Here is a 26,253-nt window from a genome sequence, read left to right on the forward strand (position 1 = left end):
AAAAGCTACAAGACACCACGTGTCCCCCGTCCTCAGGCTGTGGTGCGATGCAATCCCAGTCCGTACTGTCTTCTTTGCCTCTTTTCTTTTCTTTTTCTTGTCGTTACTTTTCTATTTGATTCCTCCATCAAATTCGCGGCTGAAATTATTGTTTGTCGCTGATCTCATGGTGAACACGTGTGTTGCATACAATGCAATAAACATGAGAATTTGATCAAATATTAACTTTTTATCAGGAAAAAAAAAAATTGACAAAACATTTCAAACCTTAAAAATAAGGTATCTGTCACGATTCACCAGACCAAACAAGCAAGCAACCCAGCATGGCAAGTGAAACATCACATGCCACCCTTCCCCCTTTTGTCTTGGTGATCATAAAATTCTATTGACAAGTTGTAATCATGTTTATTTCACGTTTTGTTTTTGTGAGTGCGAACCCTTTTGCCCTCTGGTTATAGCGGGAGAATAATCTTATGAAGAGATATACTGTAAGGAATTGCTATGGTTAGTTACCAAGCTTAGTAAAATGCTCCATTGTATTTACAGATGTATACATTATTCATTCATTTACAATTGACAAAAGTAAATTACCAAATTTCGGTTGCAGTTGCAGAACGTAATTTGCATGGAAAATCGAAGGACAAAAACGACAAGAACAAAAGAAAAAACTGTGTTTTTATTATTTATTTTTGAGGATCTTTCTTATTGAGAGGAACTATAGCATACTAAACTTACACACACTACACGAATGCTAAAATTCGAACCCAAAACCTTACTTGAAGGAGTAAATACTCCATACCACTACACTAGTAAGTCCTTTACAAAAAATTTGTGCTTAAGTATGTGTCTTCACATTCTTTGGGTGCTAATTATTTTATTTTAGTCTCAAGTCCAAAAACTATCACAAATCACAAACTCCAATGCATAGGGAAAAGCCTGAGAAAAGGATCGTAGTCCCAAATAAAATGTCGCCACTTGCCACCTTTAATAAAAGTTTAAAGTTAGATTCTCGGCGCTGCAGCACATGAATATATCTTCTATGTCTGTAGGTTTTGCAACATAATGCAAAGTCTTGTTCAAACCCTAATGACATCCCATGACTTCTCATGCCCTTGGTCGGCTGCTCCATCCTTTCACTCCATAGTAGCCTAAATTCTAATTATTGGACTTAAGTGATCATCAACCGTTGACGTATTGTGTCGTTCATACAATTTAAATCCTACAAAGCACAACGGCTCATAATCAACTATGAGCCGCATAATTCTAATGAGATAATATGGATGTGCAGTTGAAATAACAACTTTTCAAATCAACTAATAAAATTGAAAATGGTACATTGGAAAGAGGTAATCAGCAATGGTGCCCTAAACAAAACAAACAACAAAGTAAAAATTATACACCACACGCCATAAAGTTTAAGTTCCACTTCTACATATCTTGTTTATTTACAGCTTTACCTACAAAGCAGGATGGTAACCAAGAGGCACATTTGTGTCCACCCTCTGCACAACTCTCCTCAAACTCCACTGGTGGAAGAATTCCAAGATAAGTCTCAGTGCAGTTCCAAGTCCAAGAACCACAATAATACCTGTACATGTAACAATGTCTCTTACAGGTCACAGTTCAACAACCAACACCATAAAGCATACTAGTTTCATTAGGCACAAACATACCTATAATGATGTTAATGGGGAGTGCAGAGACACCGAGGGTAACGGATATTAGCACGTCCAACAGCAGACCACCAATGAGGATTGAAAATGCCACATAAAGTGGGCTAACACAACCCTGCTGACCGGTGCATATGAAATAGTAGAATCAGCAACTATCTTCATAAAACTTAATACAACTCTGGCAGATTGATTAGTGACCGCCTTACCCTGTCTCGATTTTGTGACCGATAGGTTGAGTCAACTCTCCAGACCCAGTAGCTCCCCTGCTATGCCAAACACACTGAGAGTTAAACTTTGACATGATATGCTTCCATGTTACACACAAAAAATGGGTAATGGCACTACCACAAATCTATGCTCAGATCAGATGTAATCATGCTACATCCTGTTTTCAGTCATATTGGTAATCATAATACTCAATTATCTCTTGTATCTAAAAAAAGAACCCCGGTTCCATGGCTGAGGCAATTGGGTGTGGAGCACCACTCCAAAAACCAAAGTTTTAAAAGACAAGGATAGGATAAACTAAATGGCTAAATTAGAAAAAATGGATAACGTAACGGGTAAGATTTTTGGATATTGAAAGACTTTGAAACTTTCCAGCTTCAAACTTCAAACTAGATAAACGACTACACTATATTACAAGAAGTTGTATAGAATACAATTCTTTAAATATAAAATTACGACTTTTGTAAAGTTATTGGTTACGCTAGTTCGATGCATACATACATTCATACATATTAAGTTATGGGTTGACGAACATGGCAAAGGCTACCCTTTGCACCAAAAGGTACAGAGTACATACAGTCGGCTGGGATTGTGGAGGTGGCACATTTGCAGCTACCCCTCTGCATAAAAAGATTATATCTTTTTGTAAAGTCCGACTTTAGAAATGAACTAATTTACAAACCATGAATGGAGTTAGTGAGTGAATTTACTGGCATATCTCGCATTTGTTCGATCCTCTGGTTCGAAACCAAGTGTCTATACATGATCGGTGGGATTTTGCAAGCCCACCTCGACATTGACATCCAAGGTCTATCAAAACTTCATCTTTCTCCTGCTGACACACTCTGAGGAACAAGCACAACAAACCCAAAATAAAGATCTCTATTTTCAAAACCAGATTGAAATAAATTGCAATTGAAAACAAAAAAAATCTAGTTATTTTTTATGATTTTGATGCTCACCTGCATTGTTCATGAGAGCTGGAAGTTCTCGACAGGTCACCCTTTTTGGGAGAAGGTACCTCCCTCGACAAATTGGCCGTGGTTTGCTCATGAACCTCGCGAGACGCCTCATCCAAAACGACGACGTTTAGAAGCGGCGGCACCGTATCACCGAATGAGGAATTGGAAAGTGAGCTAGGCTCAGCTCCGCTATCACTCTGCTGCTTCTCCAAGTCGGGTATTTCATTCTCTTTCTCACTCCTCATCGATCTCTCACTGCTTCTGTGCTCGTCACCTTTGCTCAGAACCATAGAGAGACCCCAATTGAATCGAATTTCCAGTTACGCTGACAATTCACATCAATTTCGAAAATTGAGAGGAAATTATTATAAATAAACAACAACAAAACAAACTCAGTGGTAATTAGGGTGGTTTACCTCTTGTTCGAACTTCAGTCATAAAACCCACAAGCTCTCTGGCTTTGGCATAACGAGAAGAAGGAGAAGAAGAAGAAGAAGAAGAAACAGTAGAGGACATGAATTTTTGGGATTTTAGAAGTTTGGTGCTCCTCTCGCTACTAGCTTCCAGCAGAATATGTAGTGTAAGGAAATCATTTTTTTTTAGGAGTGGGGATAGCCTGGCCCAGTTTTATCTTTTTTGTTTGGGCCTTTGCCCCCATTTTAAAAAAAAACATATATGTATTTTTGGAGTGCTTTATAAATTGAATTTTTGTTTTTAAAAATTGGACATTGCTAAAATTTGATATTAGAAAAATAGATGATGAACTTTCATACTTAAAATGGTAGATACTATGATGGTGACATAAAAATGTATATAAGAATAAGGACGTAGGATTAAAATAAATATTACTTAATTAGTATGGTTCTTCCGACAACTGTTAAGGTTGGTGAAAAATCTTTAAGAATCAAACTATAGCGAAAAATGATTTAGAATTTAGTGACATGTTCACTTTGAGTAATAAGTATCAGAATCATTCTAATTCATTGTAAGGGCAATAGCAGTTTGTTTACTAGGGTTTTTCTTTTTCTTTAAACCGCAATCAAGCGGCTTTTACCATGAAACAGAGTTTTGAGGCTTTTATTTCATGAAGGTTTTGAGGTTTTTCTCTACACCATCAAACATTTGCATTTTTCATATCTTCAAATTACACCATGTTAGCCTAGACTTAAATTGATATTAATAGAATGGAAAAAGGCCCATACAAAATTTTGTGAATATATAAATATTAAAATATCCATTATCTACCTTACAAAAATAACAGGATCCATCAATATGGCAATGAGGTAGGAGGCACAGTTAGAGTCATGCCAAATATATTTCTCAACCAACCCAACTACAAAGATTGCTTGTGTCGACTGCTCACTCTCTTCATCAACTCATCTCGTAGCCCTATCTTGCCAATCAAGTCTATCAAGCTTTCACTGTAATCTCTCCTCTTCCCTGTGATGCGATCAGCATTATTATGGCTGGAAATTAAAGGACTAGATCAGGTGAAAGCATATTTCATGTACCAAAACGATCCAGTCAAATCTGATACACCAGGCCATAGAAGTGTTTGTGACAGAACGTTGGCTCCTCTACTTGTTAGTTTGCGCATAAGTAACACCCCCACCTTTGACATAACGAGTTCCAGTAACTATACTTGCACCAGTTTCCTGATAATAAGCATGCCATAAGTAACTAAGAATGATTTCAAGAAATTAAGAATAGGGAAAATTTTGTTTTTTGTTTTCCTTCATTTTTTTGTCTGTCTATTTAGCAAATAGAGTCCCAAAAGAGTCGGAATGGTAATATTAGTTCAAATTTTGGTTATTGGATTATCAAGTATTTGTTAATTGGTATTAGTCTTGGTTGCCACTGGATGGTGAAATTATGTTTAAAAAGAAAGACAAGACCAAGAAAGTGTATTTTCCAAAATAAGATTTTTCAGATAGAAACAATTCACCAACCTTCAGAAAATACACTTTCTTGGTCTGTTCTCTTTTTAAACTTAATTTCAACATCCAGTGACTACCAAGACTAATAGCCATTAACAAATACTTGATAAACCAATAACCAAATTTTGAACTACTATTCCTATTGTAACTCTTGTGGGACTCCATCTGCTAAATAGACAGACAAAAACAAAACCGGCACTGTAAGTGGCTTTTACTATGAAATAGAGTCTTGAGGGATTTATTTGTGAAGAGCCTCATAAACACGTCCTAATTAGCATCTCTATCATGAAACTTTACATTTTTGTCTCTTCAAATCACACCATTTGGCCTAGACTTAAACTGCGTCAACAATGTCGGAAGGGTGAACATGAACAAAGCATGGTCAAATGAGATTGGAGAGACAGTGAGTCATGCCAGATATATTTCCCAACCAACCCAAATGCAAAGCTTGCTTGTGTCGACTGCTCACTCTGTTGCCAATCAAGTCTACGCTTTAACCACGATCTCTCCTCTTAACTCCCTTATGCTATCACTATTTTATTATGGTTAGCAAATTCCATCAGGTGACAGCACGTAGCACTGCACGTGATTAGAGTATTCCCACCATGCTGAGTTCCGGCAATTTTTTCCGGCAGTTCATGAAGAGTTTTGTGAAGTGGAAGAGCTGGCTGCAAGAATAACGGAAGCTGAAAATATTACAAAGCGGGAGAGAGCTAAATGTGGAAATGTGATGTCTACTTTTGGCGAAATTCTTGAGTGAGGCTGCCCTATGTGGTAACTCTCACGCCACATTGTGAGAGTGTTGCAGTATATGTAAGGATACGAGAAACTACTCATAAACAAAAGAGAAGATATAAAATTTGTTTATATAGTGGCCCCGGTAAAATCTCTTCTATATCACTAAGAACTTACAAATAAAAAGTACCTTTAAAACGTTTACAAATTATTTGTGTGTTGTAATTTACGGATCTCACGTTGTAACGAGAAGATAGGCAAGGCCTTTCAGATATTCAACAATTTCAGATCCTCCAAGCTTTGAAATTCCATATACCCTATCAACAAAGCTGATTGGAACCTATGGATAGGTACATAACCAAAAACAGGTACAAAAGGGAGATAGTCAATAATGCAGTTATTTAAAAGCAAAATGAAGGGAATGGACAAAATTAAGTGAAAAAACAAAACCCAAATCTTCTTGGTATACATCCAAGGGCTTATATGGGCACTCACACAAGCAAAAAGGGCAGCAGGATTCAAGCCACGATTTTAATAGATTAATAATATTCCTCAACTCTAATACTTCATACCAATGGTTACATTATCTAAAATTAATAATGAAAAGAATGATAATAACCTTAGCTTGCATTTCGTCAACATATTCAAGCATTTGTACATTGGCGACCAAACTTTCACGGTTTCCAGTTTAACCAAAATAAAAGTGAATAGCATGGTAAACTATTGGTTCCAGGCTGTGTGATTCAAACATTTATATATCAAATACAACCACAGAAATCATTGTTACCACAATTGAATACATATCGATCCTTTTCTAATGAGCATGAGAACCTCTTATTGTACCTATGTTATGGTTCTTAATTTCTGTCGGGATCTGACAGAAATCACAAGCTAAACAAATGCAAAGCTGATAAGCACAAGACTTCACTATAATTTAAAATCAACATCCTAATTTCCACAGAATCTGAAAATCGGAAAAATAACAAAGAAAAACCGTTCATGGCAGGAGGCATGAAGACAGACACAAGAACTGTGCTGTTTGTTATTAAGAGATAGGAACAATGGAATAGTGGATGTGACGATCAAGAGAAACAAAAAGAAGACATGGGCAGTACACTTATAAGAAAACTGAAACTTTCAAAGATGTCAACAAGCAACAGCCACAGACACAAAACTAGCTTCATGATCATGGACTATCAATTTCAACCAGAGGCTTCAGGCAAACATCTATGATATAATTGTACCTACCTCTTCAATATGGTAGCCTTTTCTAGAAGCTCGAACTATCATCTCCATCTGAAAGACATAGCCCTTGCTGACACAGGAACTGATGATATCTTCAAGCACTGATTTCCTGTAAAGCCTACAAAAGAACCACACCAATGTCTGTCCTATAATTGTGTGAAGTGTGATATACAATCAAGCTTAATACATCAATTTAATCATGTACCGAAAAGATCCGGTCAAATCTGATACACCAGGCCATAGAAGTGTTTGTGCCAGAACATTGGCTCCTCTACTTGTTAATTTGCGCATAAGATTCCACCCATGTACACCCCCACCTTTGACATAACGAGTTCCAGTAACTATACTTGCACCAGTTTCCAACTGTTTCCTGATAATAAGCATGCCACAAGTAACTCAGAATGATTTCAAGAAAAAAATTGTGAAAAATTTAGCAGAGCCCCCTCAACTATGACCTGTGTGTTCCACTTTGCCTTATAGAACGTTTTGAAAATTAAGGGGGTCCTCAAAGCCAAATTGAAAATCTAGGGGACAATGTGAAACACAAGCAATAGTTCAGGGGGGACAACTAAATTTTTCCTCAAGTATACTATGGTATAGTGGGTAACAACAAGAAAAAAAAACTTGTTCTTACTTGATGAAGCTTGGCAAATACTTTGGCTGCATCATGAGAAGTAAACAGACCAAATGAATAAAACTGTGAAGACTATAAGAAATTGGAAATGCAATCAATATATGAACATTCAAAGAAAAGGAAAACAAAAAACAAAAAAACATACTCAATTTTGGTGGCCAGAGGAGGACTCCCTTATCACCAAAGGAAAGAGCTAATTCAATATTTGTAATTGTCTTCTTTGAAAAAGTGACATGAACAAGGTATTGATGGTTCAAAAGAAACTACTCAAATAATAATTCCCCCTAAATATTTCTGGAAATCAATATGTACAAGACGCAATCAATAGCTTTAAGCAAATGAGGGAGTACACTATATACTAATACAGAAAGGAAACAACTTTTAATAGAGAAAATTTTCCAAGTTGCTTTTGCAATCCAAAATTAACAAACCACCCACCCTTTCCTTAATCGTGTCATCTAAAACTCTTGGCCAGTGGGAAATTATCCCTTCCAATGAAATATGGAAAGTAATTTCTCAAGGCAAACACTTAATGATGCTGTAAATACTGAATAATAATCATGAACATCCTAAAGACATACTAATACTTACATGGTGTGATAAATCCGCGTCCATGATCACAACAAAATTCCCAGACGCATGCTTCAAACCATGAATGTAAGCCGTTCCTAAAATTTTACAAAACAATAGAACAAATTAAACCATATTTGAATTTTGGCAATTCTATTTGATTCAACTGAAAACAGAAAAATAAAAAAACAAAACATAATCACATGCCTAATCCAAGCTTCTTAGCTCTAGCTCTCAACAGCTGCACCACAATAAAATACACAAATAAACAAATGAGACCCAAAAACAATCAAAACCAGTCTTGAGAAACATAAAAAAAATTTGGTGCAGAACACGATTTACTCACAATCCGATCTTCACCATAGAGTTGCTGCAATTGCTCAACAACCTGCTGAGTACCATCCGGGCTTCCATCGTCAACGATGATTATCTCAAAGTCAACGTCCCTGCACCCAGAAAACGATATTTTTGTGATGGGTTTTCCCGGAATTTCATTTTCATGAATTCAATTGCAGAGAAACGAGTGATGGAGATTTTACCGGAGATGCTTGAAGATGAGGTAGACGAGGAGGGCAATGTTGAGGCGTTCGTTATAGGTTGGGACTATGATGCTGTACTTGTTCTTCTCCATTCTCAATTTCTCATTCACTCGTTCTAATTCATCAGCAATCTATGCATATGGGATCAAAATGGTTCATAAATTAGTCAAAGAATCACAAATCAATTTTGCCCTAATTAATCATTTTTACACAGAATAATTTCAGGGTCGTTTGGGCCTGCTTGAGCTGCAGGTTGACAAAGGGTTAGTTAACAGTGGCGCCAATTTTGGGACAATATAGGCCCGACATATGTTCGGGCTTGGAAAGACCCAAGACATACGTTTATGAAGGGGATACTACAGACACCCATAAAATTGATTGGTACACCCGGAATTAATAAAAACTGTAAAATTCCAATATTTTACAACTTTTTTTTTTGGATTCATTGAGAAAATAAAAAAATAAAAAAATTAAGGAAAAAAAAATCTCGACCATCACTGATGTTCCTTGTGTGAAGACATCGACATCATTTTAGGGACTCAAATGGACCGAGAAGTCCAAATATCTTAATTTGAGGTGGTGGGTGTAGTTACATAAAATTTTTGTTTCAAAATTGTATAGAATACTAGGCCATCCCATGCCTACATGTGGCTCCATCAATGGAGATGGGGCCACGTTACCTCCATCACAAATGGGCACTTCAAAATTAAAATTGTGTGGTTGTTTTTCAAAAATTATTCGGTTAAGGGGCATTTAGTTTTTATTTTGTTGGAAGAGGTTTTGAGTTTTAATCTCATACAATTTATCAAAAACAACAACATTCAATCATCATTGGTATTTTTGTTCTTTATGGGTTTGTTTCAATCTTCTATACCTCCCAAAAACTAGAGTGTGAGTAAGAGTCACAAAAGCATAAAGTTCAAAGAGTATGTGAACCAAATGTCAAGCAATCCCCTCCCTTTTGCTATCCTTCTATCTTTTGTGTTTTCCATCTGAAATGATTAATATCCTTGTATTGCCAAGTAAGGCATTCCTTTATTCCAATTTCTACATCCTCTGGATCAACTCTTTATAAATCTATCTAGCTCAATGTTTTCCTCAAATCTAAAACACAAACCCAACTCACAAACTCATCCTAAACTTCCCCCCTTTGTGGCCTCTCTCAAAAACAATGACCAACGAGTCAGTCAAAAACTGCAGCCATGATGCAGGCAAGCACAAACAACTCGACAGAGAAATCAGAGACATGGTCTCTGTCATCACCAACCGAGTCACTGACCTCCACAAATCTGGCTCAGTCAACCAAGAAGACGACGATGAAACCGGCGTGAGAATCATCACACTGGCTGGAAACAACAATGGAGCCTCACTGAGAAGTGAGCTGGATCATGAGAACAACAACAAGCCAGCAGGGCTTCATGGTGGTGGCCCGGCATTTGGAGAGCAGCCTGATGGGTTGAGCACTTATGTGAACAGCAATTTCCAGAGCGTGAACAACTCTCTTATGATGGGTGGCAGCTACAGCACGAATGATCCCGGTGTTCGGGTGGATATCACTGATGTTGTGGAGCCTCATGGGTATCATATCAAGCCGGAGAAGCGTGGATGGAAGGGGAAGAAGAAGGAGAAGGAGAAGGAGAGGGAAAACATCCACAGTGACCAACATCATGAGCATGATGATGAGTGAGGAGCTTATTTATATATATATACGTCTTGATTTCCCGTGGAGTGGCTTAATTACCAAGTTTAATAACAAGCCTTTGTAAGGCTTTATGGTTTTATGTTATGTAGCAAGTAATTGAAGAGACAAAACAAATGTTATTGCGTTCTATATATAATGTATTGTCTGGTCTGGACTTTCTCTTTTGGCTAAGGATTGCAAAAATTATGTAGCATGTCATTCACGGTATTTATTTATTGGATATTGTGTGTATGTATTAGGGTTTACATAACATTAGTTTCTGTCTGATTGCTCTGTTTCTCTGGCAAATTATCAGTGCTGAGATGGAGGGTTTCTTTGTGCACTCTATCATCTGATATTGCAGGGATTGAATTTTGTTAATAGAGCAAAGGACTAATTGTGCTCTAGTGTTTTGATCATTCAGTGCAATGGTAAAAGCAGAAGCAGAGGTTCAATGCCATTAGGTGAATTCATTTCATCTTCGACTAAAAGAGAGGATTTTTGCTCACCACCCCAACCTTAATTGTCGTTCGATGGATTTAATTTTGAAGTTTGTGTAGTCCGATGACAATTAACGTGGTGATAATGTTCACTAAACAGCTACAGATTTCTGAAACACATGCCTTATTGTGAATTCTTGCCTTCATCATCTACTAATTTGCTAACCTTCCACGAGATTATAAACTCTTAAACTCCCAAGGCTCCACAAAGAAAGACAAACATCTAGAAAATGGTAAAGATTTCAACTACAAAACCAGTATGTATTTCAAATTCGTGTAACAGATTTCATTACCATAGCTTTAACAAAGAACCTTGGGGACATTTTTGCAACCATCAGAATAAAAGAGGGGGAGAAGTTAATCTTCTTTTATTCTGGTTATGCCAGCTGATTTTGCTTTAGCTTCCTAGGTAGAAGATCATAACAATCAAGTGGGAGGGAAAAAAAATGAATGCCTGTGAATTGGAAAGCATATGAAACTTGGCTTCAAGGACACCGCGAATCAATGGAGACCGTCTTGGCTTCAAGGACACCGCGAATCAATGGAGACCGTGATGGCTGGTAAATGTGGCTCCTGCTCCTTGATGGCATTAGTTTCTTGGACTAGTTTTGTCACACACTTCTGCATCTCTTTTTTCTTACCCCAAAGAAGAATGTACAAGCCAATGATTACAATCACAGATCCCAACAAACTGTTCAATGTCAAATGCAGCACCAATGAGGAAAGTTAGCACCACAGGTAGCAATTATAAATAGTGTTTTCAAGTGCAGAACATATGGGAAAATTCACCTTCCAAAGTGGAGTTGTTCATGGAAAATGGGGATACCGATTAGCGCCGCCAGTATCTGAACGAGGGGGCTAAATGCTGCAGTAAACACAGGACCCCTTTTCTTGACACACCATGACATCCCCACAAAGCCTAAGCCAGATGCTATCATTCCCTGAACACATCAATAGTTCTCTAATGAACTCAGAAGTCACTCAGAGCATAAAATTGATTGGCTCTCTTTTTACTAATTTTTTTTCTTTAGAAGAAAGGAATACTTACAGAAAACAGGACAGTGATGACTTGTGTCCTTCCCCTCAGAACCCACATGGAAAGGTTCCTTCCAGTGCAGAAACCCAAAATGGCAGACTGAATGGCACCAAAGAAAGTCATTATGGTTGTGCTAGAATATTGGCAGGGATACATCTTGCTTATGTTTGATTGTACAAGAAACCATGAAGACCATAAAAGGGTTCCTACAACCAAAGCTATTGAACCAATGGTCCATCTCTCTTTGTTTCTGATGTGGCTCAGCTTGGTCCCATGATCCATGGCTTGAGTGGTTGTGGCTTTTGAATGATCAAATAAAGGAGCTCCTTTGTAAAGAGTCAGTATAAAAGCACCACCAATGCACACCAGGGTACCAATTACTTTGGCTCTTCCACTGTTGCATTTTAAGTTCACTGTCTCTAACCTGTAAAAAAGGGAACAACATTTCATACAGAAGCCTAAAGATTCAAGAAACATGTAGTTGTGGTACTTAATGATTGAATTCGTACCCGAACGGTAATGCCATTATGAATGTGATCATAGGCACCATGTTGATGAAGGCACAGGCAAAAGTAGCAGATGTGTATTGAATTCCAAGGAGAAAGAAGTATTGTGTGATGGATGTCCTGCATAAAAGCGTTACTTAGGTTATGTGTTCAGCTCTGTAAGCACGAAAATAATGCAACTAACATGAACAGATGGAAATTCAGCATTAAGTCGAAGTTTTACGAACCCGACTATTGCACTTAAGAAGAGGAAAAATAGAATGCGAAGTGTGAGTTTGGGTCTACTAGTCCTGCAAGCAAGCTTTTTTTATATGAACTAGTAAATGAAACAAAACAAAAAAGTACTTCAAAGAAAAAATGGAAACAACAAAGGGAGTAAAGTCTTAAGCTAGCTAGAAACTGACGCTTGCCTACCTCTCCCGAAAGTAGCTAATTGGAGCTAAGAAAATGGTAGAAATTGTCAACCGGTACGTAATCAGAACCAAATGGTTCATTCCCTCATCAAGGACTTTCTTGAGAAGAATATTCACTATGGCGAAGCAGAAATCGATTGCTATCATAGCAATGAAAGGCTTCCATTCATCACAGCTCTTCATGACAGCCATTTAATATCCAACAAATCTTCAACAGTGAGACTAGAACCTCAGCTAGCTCTCACTCTCCTGCAAAGAAAAAAATTCTGCAGCTTAAACAACACACAGCACTCTAGGAGGAGGCAGAGCAAGACCTCTCAATTCTGCCTTTTTGCCAATGAAATTCTTATGCTTACTAAAGCACCTGAGGCAAACACCTGACTGATGAGCTAAATAGACAGGCTCCAGAATAAGTGGGCACAAAGCAAGATTAAAATTCTTCAAATCAAATCACTGCTTTAAGCAACCAACTTTGACATTATTTAATGTTTGATTCCCTTTCTTTTTGCTTTTTTTTGACTGATCCTTTCCGATATAGGGAGATTAATTGGGGAATCGTTTGCTAGGCCTGCACGGTTTATCAGGCATCAATCCATGATCTCATGCATCCCTAGCAGCTGTAGCCTTTGAGGTATATAGGCCATGAGTTTCCCATTTGCATATTTCTTTTCTTTTTTTCTTTTTGTGTATACTAAATCAGGTGATGATCTTCACAACAGTGAAGCTTCTTTAGTCAACAACTCTTACTATATTAGGCATCTTTTGAGTAGTGGTGTAGGAAAGAAATACTCTTACCTTCTTCTGTGCATGGCATCTAATACTTTCATCTCTGAAACATAAATAAACAGCATATGTACAACAACTATGTGGCCTAGAACAAAATGTCAAATCTTCCCCACCAAAAATCTTAAAGAAAACGAAAGAACCATAATGTTTTGAAACACGGTTTGCTCGCGAAGGATCCATTAGGGGAGTGGTTTGGAATAATTGCTCCTCTGGATTCGAGTCCTACCTTCAAAAATATGATTTGCTCAACTAACTTATTTTGATGAACCCATATGTTAATTGAGCATATACAAAAGATTGAAATGCCCAACTTTAAAATAAATAAAAAACAAATGCTGCATATGGATATATAGAGGATAATATTACTTACACAGAGAGAGAAATGAATGAGCAGACAGGAAATTGTAGAAAATCAAAGCTTTCTGTTCATTCACAAAATGATAGGCATGATAATAAAGATGTGATGAGGCTAACATTATTGAATCAGGGTTGTCATTATCTTTAATAGCTAGCTTTTTGGTTGAGGTTGCTCTCCTTTTCTTCAAATTTTCAGCAGTGTGGTACCAAATTCAAGAATCTATATGTCAAATAAGCTAGCTTTCTGGCATGACCACGACCATCAAACAGTTGCTTTTATGGGATGACTACGACCACTCTTTTATTTATTGGGACCCTTTGCATGTCCGTAGCTAACTTTTGTTAATTTGCAGGTTTTGCCGACGCCCTACTTCCACTAAGGATTTTAGCTCTAACTTTGCATATCTAGGGGATTAAACTATCCTATTATGAGCTGAAGAGAAATGCTTAGGTGGGCCACCGATGTGCGTGTGGATAATTTGTGACTGTAAATGCATGTGGATTTGATAATGAGGCGTGTGTATATTGGAAACTTGATATCTCTTGTGCGCCTACACATGCGACCGAACTTAGCAAAATCCTATGAGTCACTTTGATTTTGTTCGGCTTTGTGAGCCTATTTCCCATCACCTCAAAACTATCTTTTTCTCAAGTAGTTAGTGCATATCTATCTACCCACTCTTTTAGTGCAGATATTTAGGAGACACTGAAAAGTGCAAAGCTTCACTTGATACTAATCTATTGAGGGCATTCAGCCTCTTTCATGGGTTAAAAACCAAAAAGCAAAAGTTAATTGCAACACAGGAATACATGTCCATGATTCATAAAAACCACTCATTCATGCACCTAATTAGCCCCAAAAGATTTATAAAAATGGAAAGTAAAAAGAGCTCCAATACATGAAGTACTTATATGCCATGTGTCAATGCAGAATAATATACCATTTCAATTAAAAATTTCCACGTGTGCAAATTTGATAATTTTGTCACTTTCTGCTTATTTACATAAATTGTTTATATATAATTGGGTCATTTATAGATGGAACTTGCTTAATAACATAAATGTTGAAACTATGCCACCACGATCCGCACATATGTACACCCTTCTATGCATATTGTTGAACCTATATTAAGAATTGAAATTATTAATTAAATGAGAATAATATGGTAAATTCACATTTTTTTTATATTAAAAAAATTAAAATTAAAAATAAAATCATATAATAGGTTTTACTTTTATAGAACATAACTACCCATGTTATCATAAAATTATTAACTCACGCATGTGCCAAGGGGCTAGTAAAAAATTAAAAAAATAAATAAACAAAGAGCTCGGATTTTCTTTTTCAAGTCAAATGATGGACTTGGTAAATTCCACAATAGAATATTTTTTATATATAAATTACTCTAAACTATAGCGAAGTCGATTTGTACTTGAGTGTCAAAGGACGGACTCACTTCCCTCGTCAAATGACCTAACTAACATCTCCCAAAATAAAATTAAAAAGAAAAAGTAAAGCTTTAAGGAACACAAAAAAAAAAAAAAAAACCCCCCGGTTTTTTTAAAATGATATATAAACGCGTTACGGACGTAATTTTTTTAAAATTTTCTTAGGAACGTTCAGGACGTACTTTGAACGCTAATTAATTGTAACTATATTGACGCAAGGCTCCCGCGTTCCGCGCTTGCTTTGAACGCAAGCTAACTATACATAAAACGACATCGGTTCAACGCAGGCGTCCCGCGCTCCCTGCTTACTTCGAACGCTAACTGTTCATATATAAACGCTTTGGGGCCCTCCTCGCTCCCAGACTCGTAAAACCATTTGGGCATTCTCCAATTCTCCAAATCCAACCCAAATTTCACAAACTTTCAGGTACTTCCAAAACCCTAATGTGTCATATTGTTATAATGTTTTAGTTGATGCTATTGGTTCCCAATTGCAGCCTGTTCCTGTAATTTTCTCGCATTAATTCAACTTGTATTTGAGCGATTTCTCACTTTCATTTGCCAATGCATGTTCGCCGTTAATTCTGGCTATGTTTTTGTTGAATTTTGATATGCATTATTGCGATTGTTGTTGAATTTGTGTTCTGTTTTCGCTTCAGGTATCTATCTACAAGCTATCGCTGGAGATGTTTGGTTCAGTTGACAGTAAGCTCTCTTATCTCTATGTTTTTTGCATGATTTATGAGTCAAGATTTTGTTGCCGCATCTTATTTAACTGCATTCAGTAACTTTCAATTTTTCCATATGTGAACAAGTGTTTTTTGTGTTTTCTTTTTTCAATCATATATCCTTTATTCTGGAGAAATCATGATGCTTTTTTTCCGCGCAAAAGTTATTTCAAAAAACTTGCGCCTTTGCACTAGCCTAGTTAATTGTTGGTGACAATTCTTTAAGGCCTTTTCTTTTCTTTTCATGTTGAAACTAATTCTCTTTTTGGTTCTATGAACTTTGGTGGTGATTTAGAGATCATAAGGATGAATCAATTTTGAAGATATGCGTATATAGGACTTGTAACTGGTCATACACATTTTGTTTGCTTTGTTGTAACATGAACACGACCTGCATTTGCTAGCACTCTGTCAATGTGCTCTGGTTATTTTCATCCGGTGCTTTTAGGCCCTGGGAATATGTTTGCTTTTCTTCTCTGTGAAAAATAAGTTAATTCATGGAATATTGTTTTACAGTTCTTGAGCAATCATATAGAAGCCCATTTATGTCCCAGTCAGTTTCTAGGCAGACCCGCAATACTAGTAACGATCCTTCTGCTCCCCAGATCTTTGGTAGCACAACCCCATTTGGTCCACAAACAGGGAGTCCCATATTTGGGGTCACTTCGAATGGTGTATCTGCTGCAGCCCAATCTTCTACACCCTTTCCTTCCTCCATGACATTTGGTGCCTCATTCTCAACAGATTTTGGAAATACAATGTCTACTTTTGGAGCATCTTCTACTCCTGCTTTCAGCAGTTCATCGTTGCCCTCAATTGTTGGTAAGCCGGTGGATTATTTGGAATTTCTCCACTTTTTGTCCTTCATCGTTCTTCCACTGTTTCAGTGTTATATCATTATGGTGAAAGATGGTTATTAGAATCACTTACAATGTCACTTTCTTACGTATGAGATTATTGACCTTTGCTTGCATATTTAGTTGTCTGCTTTATTAAACTGCAAGTTTGTGCATGAGTTTCTTTTTCCAAAATTTATGCCTATATATAAGTGGACTATGGTTTATGTATGACATTAAGATATTGTTGAAAATATTCTTTTCAATGTACATTTAATTGCTGGATCTGTCAGCTGACTTGTGAAACAAATTTTGTATGGTGTGGGAACTTCACTTGTGTCTTTAATTGGAAAGTGTCCTAGACTTATTTCCTTGCAAAATGAAATTGGATCATGATTTATGAGGTACTTAAATTATTGTGTAGGTTTCTGGTTGTTTGTTCCCTTTGGTTCAACATGCACCCCAGCCTTTGGTTCTGCCAGCATGCCAGCTTTTGGTGCTACAAGCATCCCGGCCTTTGGTGGTACAAGCCCTTTCGGAAGCACAACTCAACCATCACATCCAGCATTTGGGAGCAGTATATTTGGTTCTTCCACGCCATTTGGTGGATCAAGTCAGCCATCCTTTGGTGCTACAAGTAGCGCAGGGCTTCGTTCCACAACAAGTCCTCCGTTTAGAAGCACAGAAACTGCCACTGGGGTTTCAAGTTCCCCCGGAATTGGACCTGCGCTAGGATTTTATATTTCAATTACCCCAGCTTCTGGTTCGTCTAGCTCCACTTTTGGTACTTCAAGCAATCCTACTTCTGCTGCTTCAAGTACCCCTGGATTTACGTGTGGAAGCACAGAAGCTGCCACTGGAGTTTCAAGTTTCCCCTTGGTTGGATCTGGGCATGGATTTTATGTTTCAAGTACCCCAGCTTCTTGTTCCTCTTGCTCCCTTTTTCGCACTTCAAGCAATCCTACTTCTGCTGCTTCAAATACCCCTGGATTTACATGTGGATGCGCAGCTGCCACTGGGGTTTCAAGTTTCCCCTCAGTTGGATTTCGGCATGGATTGTATGTTTCAAGTACCGCAGCTTCTGGTTCCTCTAGCTCCACTTTTGGTACTTCAAGCAATCCTACTTCTGCTGTTTCAATTACCCCTGGATTTGGAAGCACAACTCAACCATCACATCCAACGTTTAGGAGCAGTATATTTGGTTCTTCTACACCATTTGGTGGATCAAGTCAGCCACCCTTTGGTGCTACAAGTAGTGCAGCGCTTCGTTCCACGACAAGTGCTCTGTTCAGAAGCACAGAAGCTGCCACTGGGGTTTCAAGTTCCCCCTTAATTGGACCTGCGCTAGGATTTTATATTTCAATTACCCCAGCTTCTGGTTTGTCTAGCTCCACTTTTGGTACTTCAAGCAATCCTACTTCTGCTGCATCAAGTACCCCTGGATTTACATGTGGAAGCATAGAAGCTGCCACTGGGGTTTCAAGTTTCCCCTCGGTTGGATCTGGGCATGGATTTTATGTTTCAAGTACCCCAGCTTCTTGTTCCTCTTGCTCCTTTTTTCGCACTTCAAGCAATCCTACTTCTGCTGCTTCAAATACCCCTGGATTTACGTGTGGAAGCACAGAAGCTGCCACTGGGATTTCTAGTTTCCCCTTGGTTAGATCTGGGCATGGATTTTATGTTTCAAGTACCCCAGCTTCTGGTTCCTCTAGGTCCCCTTTTTGTACTTCAAGCAATCCTACTTCTGCTGTTTCAAATACCCCTGGATTTGGTTCTTTAAGTACTCCATCTTTCACCTTTTCATTCCTTCCTTCTTTTTGGAAATCAACTTCTACATTTCCTAGCAGCCAATTTGGTCCTTCATGTCCTTCTGGAGCGCAGAGTTCTCCATTTGGTGAGTGTTTAGATATATATATATATATATATATATTTATGAATGGTTGTACAATTTGAAAACAGAAGAAAAAAACTGGATCGCTGTTTCTGGAGGTCAAAGAATACCTCCTCGATTTTGGTTCCATTGTAGCTTTGTTATATTCTCATAAGTTGTGATGCAAGGTCTTCATATTTTCCTTACATATAGGAATACCTCATTGTGTGCATGAGCTCAATCAAATATATAGGAATACCTCATTGTTTATTGTTTCATTTTTGCTATATCATATTCTTATAATTTCTGATGCAGGAGCTCAATCAAAAACATTTGGAAACACTGCCTTTGAGATATCAGCTTCTGGGGCCCAACTTTGGGGAAGTAGAGTTCCTCCTTACACAACAACAACTGAACCAGATGACTCTGTTGGTCTAGAAACTAAGGGAGACCTCCAGTCAATATCGGCGATGCCGATTTATGGAGACAAAACTCACGAGGAACTGAGATGGCAGGATTATCAATTGGGGGATAGAGGTATATTTAACTTAAGAAATTTCTTGTGAGCAATGATGGCCTCTACCAAGTTCTATATATAATAAATGTATAATCTTAAATTTCAGGTGGACATGTTCCTGCTGGAGGGAGTTGTTTTCCCTTGTCGACCTCAAACATTTTGAATCCTGCACCAACATTTGCTCAAACATCTTCAAGTCTTTTTAATCCCTCAACTCCATCGAATATATTTGCTCCACAACTTCCATCCTTTAGTTTTACAGGCTCTAGGACCTCATCTATACCATTCACTTCATCAACGTTTCCTCTCTCAACTTCACCCAATCTTTTCACAACTTCGTCGTCATCTCCTTCAGTATTCAGACCAGCTTCATCTCCATCTCATTTTAGTTCATCAGACCCATCTACATTGGCATTTCCTGCTCCAGCTCCCAGAACAGATTCAACATCTAATTCTGGCCTGTTCAATTCTATATTTGGTGAGTATTTAGATGTATATGAATGATGGTTGTACTTTTTGGAAAAAGAAAAAATTTTGGACCACTGTTTCTGGAGGTCAAGGAATACCTCATTGTATTTTGTTATATTGTAGCTTTGTTATTACGGGGATTCATATTTTTCATACATACAGGAATGCCTCGTTGTGAGCAATCAACAAGGAATATGTAGGAATTCCTCGTTGTGTTTTGTTTCATTGCAGCTGTATTATATTCTTATTATAAGTTATGATGCAGGAGTTCAATCAACAACATGCGGAAACACTGCCTGTGGGATATCAGCTTCTGGGGGCCAATTTGGGGGAAGTAGAGTGGCGCCTTACACTAAAACAGCTGGACCAGATGGTGGATCATTAAGTGGGTTATACCAATCAATATGCGGGATGCGGATTTATGGAGACAAAAGTCATGAGGAACTGAGATGGCAGGATTATCAACTGGGGGATAGAGGTATATTTTATTTAAAATATTTCAGATCCTCTAAACTTTTGCTTGTGAGCAATGATGAGCTTTACTAAGTTCTGTATATTATGAATGTATAATCATAAATTTCAGGTGGACGGGCTCTTGTTGGTGGGAACTGCTTTGGCTTGTCTACCACCCAGTCAAACGTTTTGAATCCTACTCCAGCATTTATTCAAACATCTACCTCAACTGTACCTAATATATTTGCTCCACAAATTCCAGCCTTTACTCCTACACCCTTTGGAGCCTCATTTACACCATTACCTTCAGCATCATCTTTTCCTGTACCTGGACAAATTTCATCTCCGCCTCTTTTCAGTTCATCAGTCACGCCCACATCTGTGTCTGCATTTCCTGCTCCAGCTCCAACAACTTCCCCATTTAATTCCGGCCCAATCAATCCTATATCTTCTATTGCACAAACAGGTGGTACTGCTGGACTAACTACCACTTCCTCTGGTGGGCTGTTTACAATTCCTTCTGGTCATACACATATATCCCATGAAGAGAGGTTTCCATTAGAGGTTAGTGTTACAAACAGCTGTATCAATCTTCTTTTTTTGATTGTTGAAGGTTTTTATTTTACTCCCTTAAGATCTCTGACCTTTTTTGTTACTAGACTAAAACATGAGCTTTAAGTCATTGAGGTCTTAAATTTTGAGTTAAGGTTAGTTAATATGCCATCCCCATTGCTGGCTTGACCTAAGCTTTGCTTTATAGGTTTGATAGGGTTTCGATCCAGTTCGTTTCAGCCTTGCCCATTCAAAGCGCGGTTGTCACCAAACATTGATTTAAATTGCATCTGTGCAGCTTTAGTACACAGGGATTTGAGACAATTCATTAGTGTGTTAATGTGTACCAAGTGATATTTTAGTGTGTTAATTTATATTGAGAATCGCTTGTAATTTATGACTAAATATCTCTTTGTTTTTCTGCTAGGAAAAAAGGAGGTTGAACATTATGATTGCAAGGTCTAATCGCAAGAAAAATGGTCAAAAGGTGAGAATGATGCCATGCCATCTGGTGAATAGTTAATCTGTATAGTTTTTCCTCTACGAGCTAATGTGAACTTTGTTCTCACACCTTCGTGCTCTTTTTCCTTTTGCAGTCCCCTTGTTCTTCTGTCCTTTCGTGGCCATAGGCGGCGCACAGGGAAAACTAGTAGATGCTATGGACGTCCTACAAGAAGCATTGCTTTAGGGTTTTTTTTTTGGATCAGAAGCATTGCTTTCGGTGTTTAGTTCAATCGAAAAGTATTTTTGATGTATCTAGTTAAGCTGTTGTTCGCATTTTCAGGACAAATTTCTGTGCAGAATGGTCATTGACTTGGCAAATTTATAAATTTTCTTTTTTGGATCAAGTGGCAACTTTACAATTACTGAGTCATTAGAATTAAAATCATGGAAAAAATAATAAAGTAATATTCTGGCAACCAAGGATCAATACATGTTAAAAATGATTTAACTAGAGCCATCTATAGATTTACATAATTCTAGTTACATCTTTAGAAGATGGTTAACTTACTCAAAACAAAAGAATGATTAAAAAGGTATTTTTAAAAGGCTTAATTACTGATATGTCCCTTATACTTCACCGAAAATCTCACTTTGCCCCCTACACTTCAAACTGAGTCAATATGCCTACCTGTGTTTTATTTTTGTGTCCTCTATTAACCCTTTCTGCCAATTGGTCAGTAAAACTGTTAACTTACTTATGTGGCATGAGTATTTTAGATATTTTAGCTATTAAAAATTTTCAAATTTTAAAAAATTGTTTATAAAACATTTTGATAATTAGAAAGTTCTTTAAAAAATAAAAAAATAAAGCCCCTAACACCCGAATAGCCCCACCGCCACCTGCCGCCCGAAACCTATGGCCACCACTCCACCATTGTTCAAATATGATATCCCCACCCAGGTGATGCACCCACCCCAAACCATTAATAACAATCAATCCCAACCCACATAGCCACTTTCAACCCCCAACCATACTCACCCCGAGCTGACACCCCAAATCCACACCCAACCTCACAAATCCAATATGCCCCAAGCCGTAGCCATCCAACAAATTACCCAAACGCCAAAACCCCAAGGCGCAAGAACTTCTCTTATCTTCTCCAACTGGGTTTGATTTGATTTCATGCTTGTCATTTTCACATATATCTCTGTGCAGCCATGAGGGTTATGTGATTGGAGTTTATAAACAGTAAACTCATATTGAAGAACTTTATTTTGTTTTTTGTTTTTTTACCATGACGGAGGAGAAATCAGGGTGGCAAGTTGGGGAGGGAATGGTAAGCATGGGTTTGGGGTGGTTGTTGGCAATGGGGAAGGGTTGGGTTGTGGTGTTGGGGGCTATTCGGGTGCCAGGGGATTTATTTTTTCCCTTTCTTCTAATTTATTTTATTATTAAAATATTTTAAAATTATGAGAATTTTTAATAGTTAAAATTACTAAAATATCAAGGCCACGTCAGCAAGTTAACGATTTTACTGACCAAACTAACAGAATGAGGTAACGAGGGATGCAAAATAAAGCACATGGGACATATTAACTCAATTTGAAGTGTAGGGGGCAAAGTGAGATTTTATGTGAAGCACAGAGGGCATATCAATAATTAAGCATTTTTAAAAACACCCAAAACAAAAAAAGCAAAAAAAAAAGATATGATCTCATCCATTATCCCAGAATCTCCAGATGCGTAGAAGAGTGGGTCCCAAGAGGCATTTGACCACCTGCTGTACAAATCATATAGCCGCAAAATTAGTATAGCCATGCGGCTTCCCTGGGATCATTTTAAAAAATAATAATAATAAATAGTAAAGCCGAGCGACTATACTCCTTTTAAATATAATATACTCAAAAAGTATAGCCGGGCGGCTATAAAACCATTTTTTCTTATAAAATACAGTATAGCCGTACGGCTATACTATATTGACACGTGTCGCCGAATCGCTAGTTGTGCGCTCAGCGCCGGGCGGGGTCCCTTTTTTTTTTCCACAAATAGTATAGCCGAGCGGCTATACTCTGGATTCAAAAAATATATATATATATATATATACAGAGAGCTTCCATTGAGGGATCCTTCAAATAAACTTATTTGAGGGATACCCCTTGTAGGGCCCATTCCAGATTGTATTTCACTAATCCAAACCGTCTATTTTGTAGATACTCATTCAAAGATCATCTCTACAAAAAAATCATTTGAATCCGATATCATTTGATTATTCAATTGAGTTCTTGAAATTTTAGTACTTTCTTAAAGCACCGTGTTTATTGATTTTGTAGGACACAATTGGATATCGAAACGGTTTCCGATGTGTCTAATTTTTTGTAAGGATGATTTATGAATGAAGACCTAAAAAATAGATTGTTTGGATCGTTGAAAAAAAATTCATAGGGTACCCTAAAGGGAGTCCCTCAAATAAAATTATTTGAGGGATCCCTCAATAGAATGGACTACATATATATATATATATATATAAATGAGAGTATAGTCGGGCGGCTTTACGGGGGTTTTTAAAAAAAATATATAGTATAGCCTCGTGGTGATACTCGTTACATAGATACTATGATCTTTTTTTAAAAAATTATTTTCACCCTATTTTTGTTTAAAGCATTATCCATTACTATTAGGCCATTATCCGAGTCTTTATTGTCCCTTTTTGAGTTTTTACTTTTTCAAAGTTATTACCCGTATAAAGAATTTATCATTTTCACATTTAATACTCATATTGTACATGTACATACTTATTTTTCATGTTTAATACTCCTGATTTTTTAGAAAAAAATTCAATAATACACATAAAATTCACATGTTATACACATAATTTTCGCAAAGTATTAAATAAAAATAATATATATTAAAAAATTTAAACCTATGTATATGTATCAAAACTAGCATATTAATATCTATAAAGTATAAACTAATGCAAAAAAAAGGTCCTTTTTTATAATTTTTAAAAAATAAATAGTGTAGCCGAGCGGTCCTTTTAAATATAATATACTTAAAGTTTCCCCTCGGTTGGAACTTGTATCTGGGCATGGATTTTATGTTTCAAGTACCCCAGCTTCTGGTTCCTCTAGCTCCACTTTTGGTACTTCAAGCAATCCTACTTCTGCTGTTTCAAATACCCCTGGATTTGGTTCTTTAAGTACTCCATCTTTCACCTTTTCATTCCTTCCTTCTTTTTGGAAATCAACTTCTACATTTCCTAGCAGCCAATTTGATCCTTCATGTCTGTCTGGAGCGCAGAGTTCTCCATTTGATGAGTGTTTATATATATATATATATATATATATATATGAATGGTTATATTCTTATAAGTGGTAATGCAAGGACTTCATATTTTTACTTACATATAGGAATACCTCATTGTGAGCTTGAGCTCAATCAAATATATAGGAATACCTCATTGTTTATTGTTTCATTGTCGCTGTATCATATTCTTATCATTTGTAAATAGTACAGCCGACCGGCTATACTGGGCTATTGCTCCTTAATCTTTTTAATAAATAGTATAGCCGACCGGCTATACCTTTGAAATATAATATATTAAAGGAGTACAGGGTTTTAAATTTTTTAGAATTAATAGTATAGCCGCGCGGCTGTACTGGGGTCCTTTTTTTTTGAAAAAATAATTAGTTTTCCCCCATTTTGGTTTATACAGATAAGGGTAGTTTATCGCATTATCCATTACTCTTAATTTTTTTAATAAATAGTATAGCCGCACGGCTGGACTGGGGTACTGTCGTCCAGATAGCTCTCTCTTCTTCTTCGCGCCGAGTTTTCTCTGAATTGAATAGTCTGAAATACTTAGAGCTGCTTTGAGCCTCTTTGGCTGTGTTTCGATAAATGGGGAAGAAGACGAAGAAGCCAGGAAAAGGCAAAGAGAAAACAGCGAAAGCTGATGAAAAGAGAGCTCGCAGAGAGACCAAGAAGCTCTCGCCCGAGGATGACATCGATGACATTTTGGTAATTTCGTACTCGACCTATGCATTTATATGTGTTTGTGTCATTGTGTGCTTGTTATTTAGAGTTATGGATCATTTGAGAACAGCTGAAATAGTCTGTGGGAGTTTTAAACCAGTTCCTTACGGGTTTAATAGTTCGTTGTTGAATTTGAGATATTCGTAGTTAAAGTTTTTGAATTTGGTTTTTATGGAAAAGCGTTGCATAAGTGAAAGTGTAAGATGATATTTATGGGAAATCAGTTCTGCAATTTAGGGAGTGTTTTAGTGCAGAAACAAAAGGGTGCCCTGCTCGCCTAGAAATGTTGTGTATTAAGAGCGATGGTTTGTTTTTGAAGTTCATACAGAGATGTTTGTGAACTCAGTTTTATTTCCTGATCTCAATGGTTACCTTTGAATTGGTGGCAAGATGAAATGGAAATGGAAGTGTTATTCGATTTTTGAATAATTTGCTATGTATTTGACTTTTCCACTTTTGAATATACAAAAGGAAGAAGCCAAGAAGAAGGAAGTCCATGTTGAGGACAATGTCCCAGCTCTGTCTCCGCGATCAAATTGCATGGTAATGACACACTTGAATTTTTTTAGCAATTTTCATTTAGTGGATTAGTCTTAGCTTTGTTTGTGAATGTATGGGCGCATTACCCCTTGTGAATCTCATATTTTGTGCTTGTTAATTGTGTAGCTGAACATAAATCCCTTGAAAGAGAGAGTTAATCCTTTTCGGGGTAACGGGGCCAAGTGCCCGAAGCGGTTTTCAGTTTTTTGTGTACCAAGATTAGGTGAGTGATTCAGAATAACTTCATAATGTCTATCATATCTTGACATCTTTAACAGCCTTGACCTTGTGGTCTCTTTTTGACATGACAGGTTTTCTTATATGGTGGCTATTCCAAAGAAGTTTTATCTGATAAAATTGGCTCTGAGAAAGGAGTTGTTCATTCAGACTTGTGGTCTCTTGATCCTAGGACTTGGGAATGGAACAAGGTTTTTACTTCAAACCACTGTTTACTTTGTTCACCGTTTTGTTTCTCTGTATTTATCAATGCATATTAAAGGGTGAAGAAAAGCGGGATGCCTCCTGGACCTCGAGCTGGGTTTTCTATGCGTGTTCATAAGA

The 26,253-nt window shown here is 37.3% G+C and overlaps 5 protein-coding genes across 17 annotated transcripts; 2 read left to right on the top strand and 3 right to left on the bottom strand.

Annotated features, from left to right (window-relative positions):
- LOC18777191 (E3 ubiquitin-protein ligase MARCH2) lies at window positions 653–3,451 on the bottom strand. 6 transcript variants are annotated; one of them, XM_020563673.1, is made up of 8 exons: window positions 3,280–3,449; window positions 2,864–3,188; window positions 2,612–2,746; window positions 2,479–2,521; window positions 1,880–1,936; window positions 1,674–1,791; window positions 1,458–1,588; window positions 653–1,219 (listed from the first exon to the last, which is right to left on the bottom strand). In XM_020563673.1, exons 2-7 carry the CDS (start codon window positions 3,151–3,153, stop codon window positions 1,458–1,460), a joined length of 774 nt encoding a protein of 257 aa, XP_020419262.1. In that variant the 5' UTR covers window positions 3,154–3,188; window positions 3,280–3,449; the 3' UTR covers window positions 653–1,219. The 6 variants fall into 6 exon arrangements, with proteins under 6 accessions (XP_020419262.1, XP_020419261.1, XP_020419260.1 ...); XM_020563672.1 differs by having other exon boundaries at window positions 653–1,246; XM_020563671.1 differs by lacking the exon at window positions 653–1,219 and adding an exon at window positions 1,281–1,364.
- On the bottom strand, window positions 4,063–8,703 carry LOC18777344 (dolichol-phosphate mannosyltransferase subunit 1). Of its 6 annotated transcripts, XR_002271647.1 has the most exons (10): window positions 8,524–8,702; window positions 8,331–8,430; window positions 8,192–8,225; window positions 8,006–8,082; window positions 7,415–7,440; window positions 6,986–7,150; window positions 6,784–6,898; window positions 5,775–5,875; window positions 4,375–4,518; window positions 4,063–4,303 (listed from the first exon to the last, which is right to left on the bottom strand). XR_002271647.1 is itself a non-coding variant. In XM_020563708.1 (9 exons), the coding sequence occupies exons 1-9, from the start codon at window positions 8,613–8,615 to the stop codon at window positions 4,500–4,502; spliced, it is 729 nt and encodes a 242-aa protein (XP_020419297.1). In that variant the 5' UTR covers window positions 8,616–8,702; the 3' UTR covers window positions 4,063–4,499. The 6 variants fall into 6 exon arrangements, 5 of the variants coding, with proteins under 5 accessions (XP_020419297.1, XP_020419300.1, XP_007209485.1 ...); XM_020563708.1 differs by having other exon boundaries at window positions 4,063–4,518; XM_020563711.1 differs by having other exon boundaries at window positions 4,063–4,518; window positions 5,726–5,875; window positions 8,524–8,701.
- Window positions 9,449–10,513, top strand: LOC18776338. Its single transcript, XM_007210668.2, has one exon. It carries the CDS (start codon window positions 9,695–9,697, stop codon window positions 10,208–10,210), a length of 516 nt encoding a protein of 171 aa, XP_007210730.1. The 5' UTR covers window positions 9,449–9,694; the 3' UTR covers window positions 10,211–10,513.
- LOC18777539 (WAT1-related protein At3g30340) lies at window positions 10,927–13,559 on the bottom strand. Of its 3 annotated transcripts, XM_020563706.1 has the most exons (7): window positions 12,661–13,559; window positions 12,474–12,536; window positions 12,250–12,366; window positions 11,753–12,164; window positions 11,494–11,645; window positions 11,232–11,395; window positions 10,927–11,194 (listed from the first exon to the last, which is right to left on the bottom strand). In XM_020563706.1, the coding sequence occupies exons 1-7, from the start codon at window positions 12,849–12,851 to the stop codon at window positions 11,190–11,192; spliced, it is 1,104 nt and encodes a 367-aa protein (XP_020419295.1). In that variant the 5' UTR covers window positions 12,852–13,559; the 3' UTR covers window positions 10,927–11,189. The 3 variants fall into 3 exon arrangements, with proteins under 3 accessions (XP_020419295.1, XP_020419294.1, XP_020419296.1); XM_020563705.1 differs by having other exon boundaries at window positions 10,927–11,395; window positions 12,661–13,558; XM_020563707.1 differs by lacking the exon at window positions 12,474–12,536 and having other exon boundaries at window positions 10,927–11,395; window positions 12,661–13,558.
- On the top strand, window positions 15,080–21,523 carry LOC18776171 (nuclear pore complex protein NUP98A). The gene is made up of 10 exons (XM_020563704.1): window positions 15,080–15,678; window positions 15,911–15,956; window positions 16,496–16,801; window positions 17,240–18,709; window positions 19,001–19,222; window positions 19,309–19,680; window positions 19,936–20,148; window positions 20,254–20,687; window positions 21,103–21,162; window positions 21,272–21,523. The coding sequence occupies exons 2-10, from the start codon at window positions 15,938–15,940 to the stop codon at window positions 21,302–21,304; spliced, it is 3,129 nt and encodes a 1,042-aa protein (XP_020419293.1). The 5' UTR covers window positions 15,080–15,678; window positions 15,911–15,937; the 3' UTR covers window positions 21,305–21,523.

The sequence above is a fragment of the Prunus persica genome, chromosome G5 (assembly GCF_000346465.2).
Source record: "Prunus persica cultivar Lovell chromosome G5, Prunus_persica_NCBIv2, whole genome shotgun sequence".
Classification (NCBI taxonomy): domain Eukaryota; kingdom Viridiplantae; phylum Streptophyta; class Magnoliopsida; order Rosales; family Rosaceae; genus Prunus; species Prunus persica.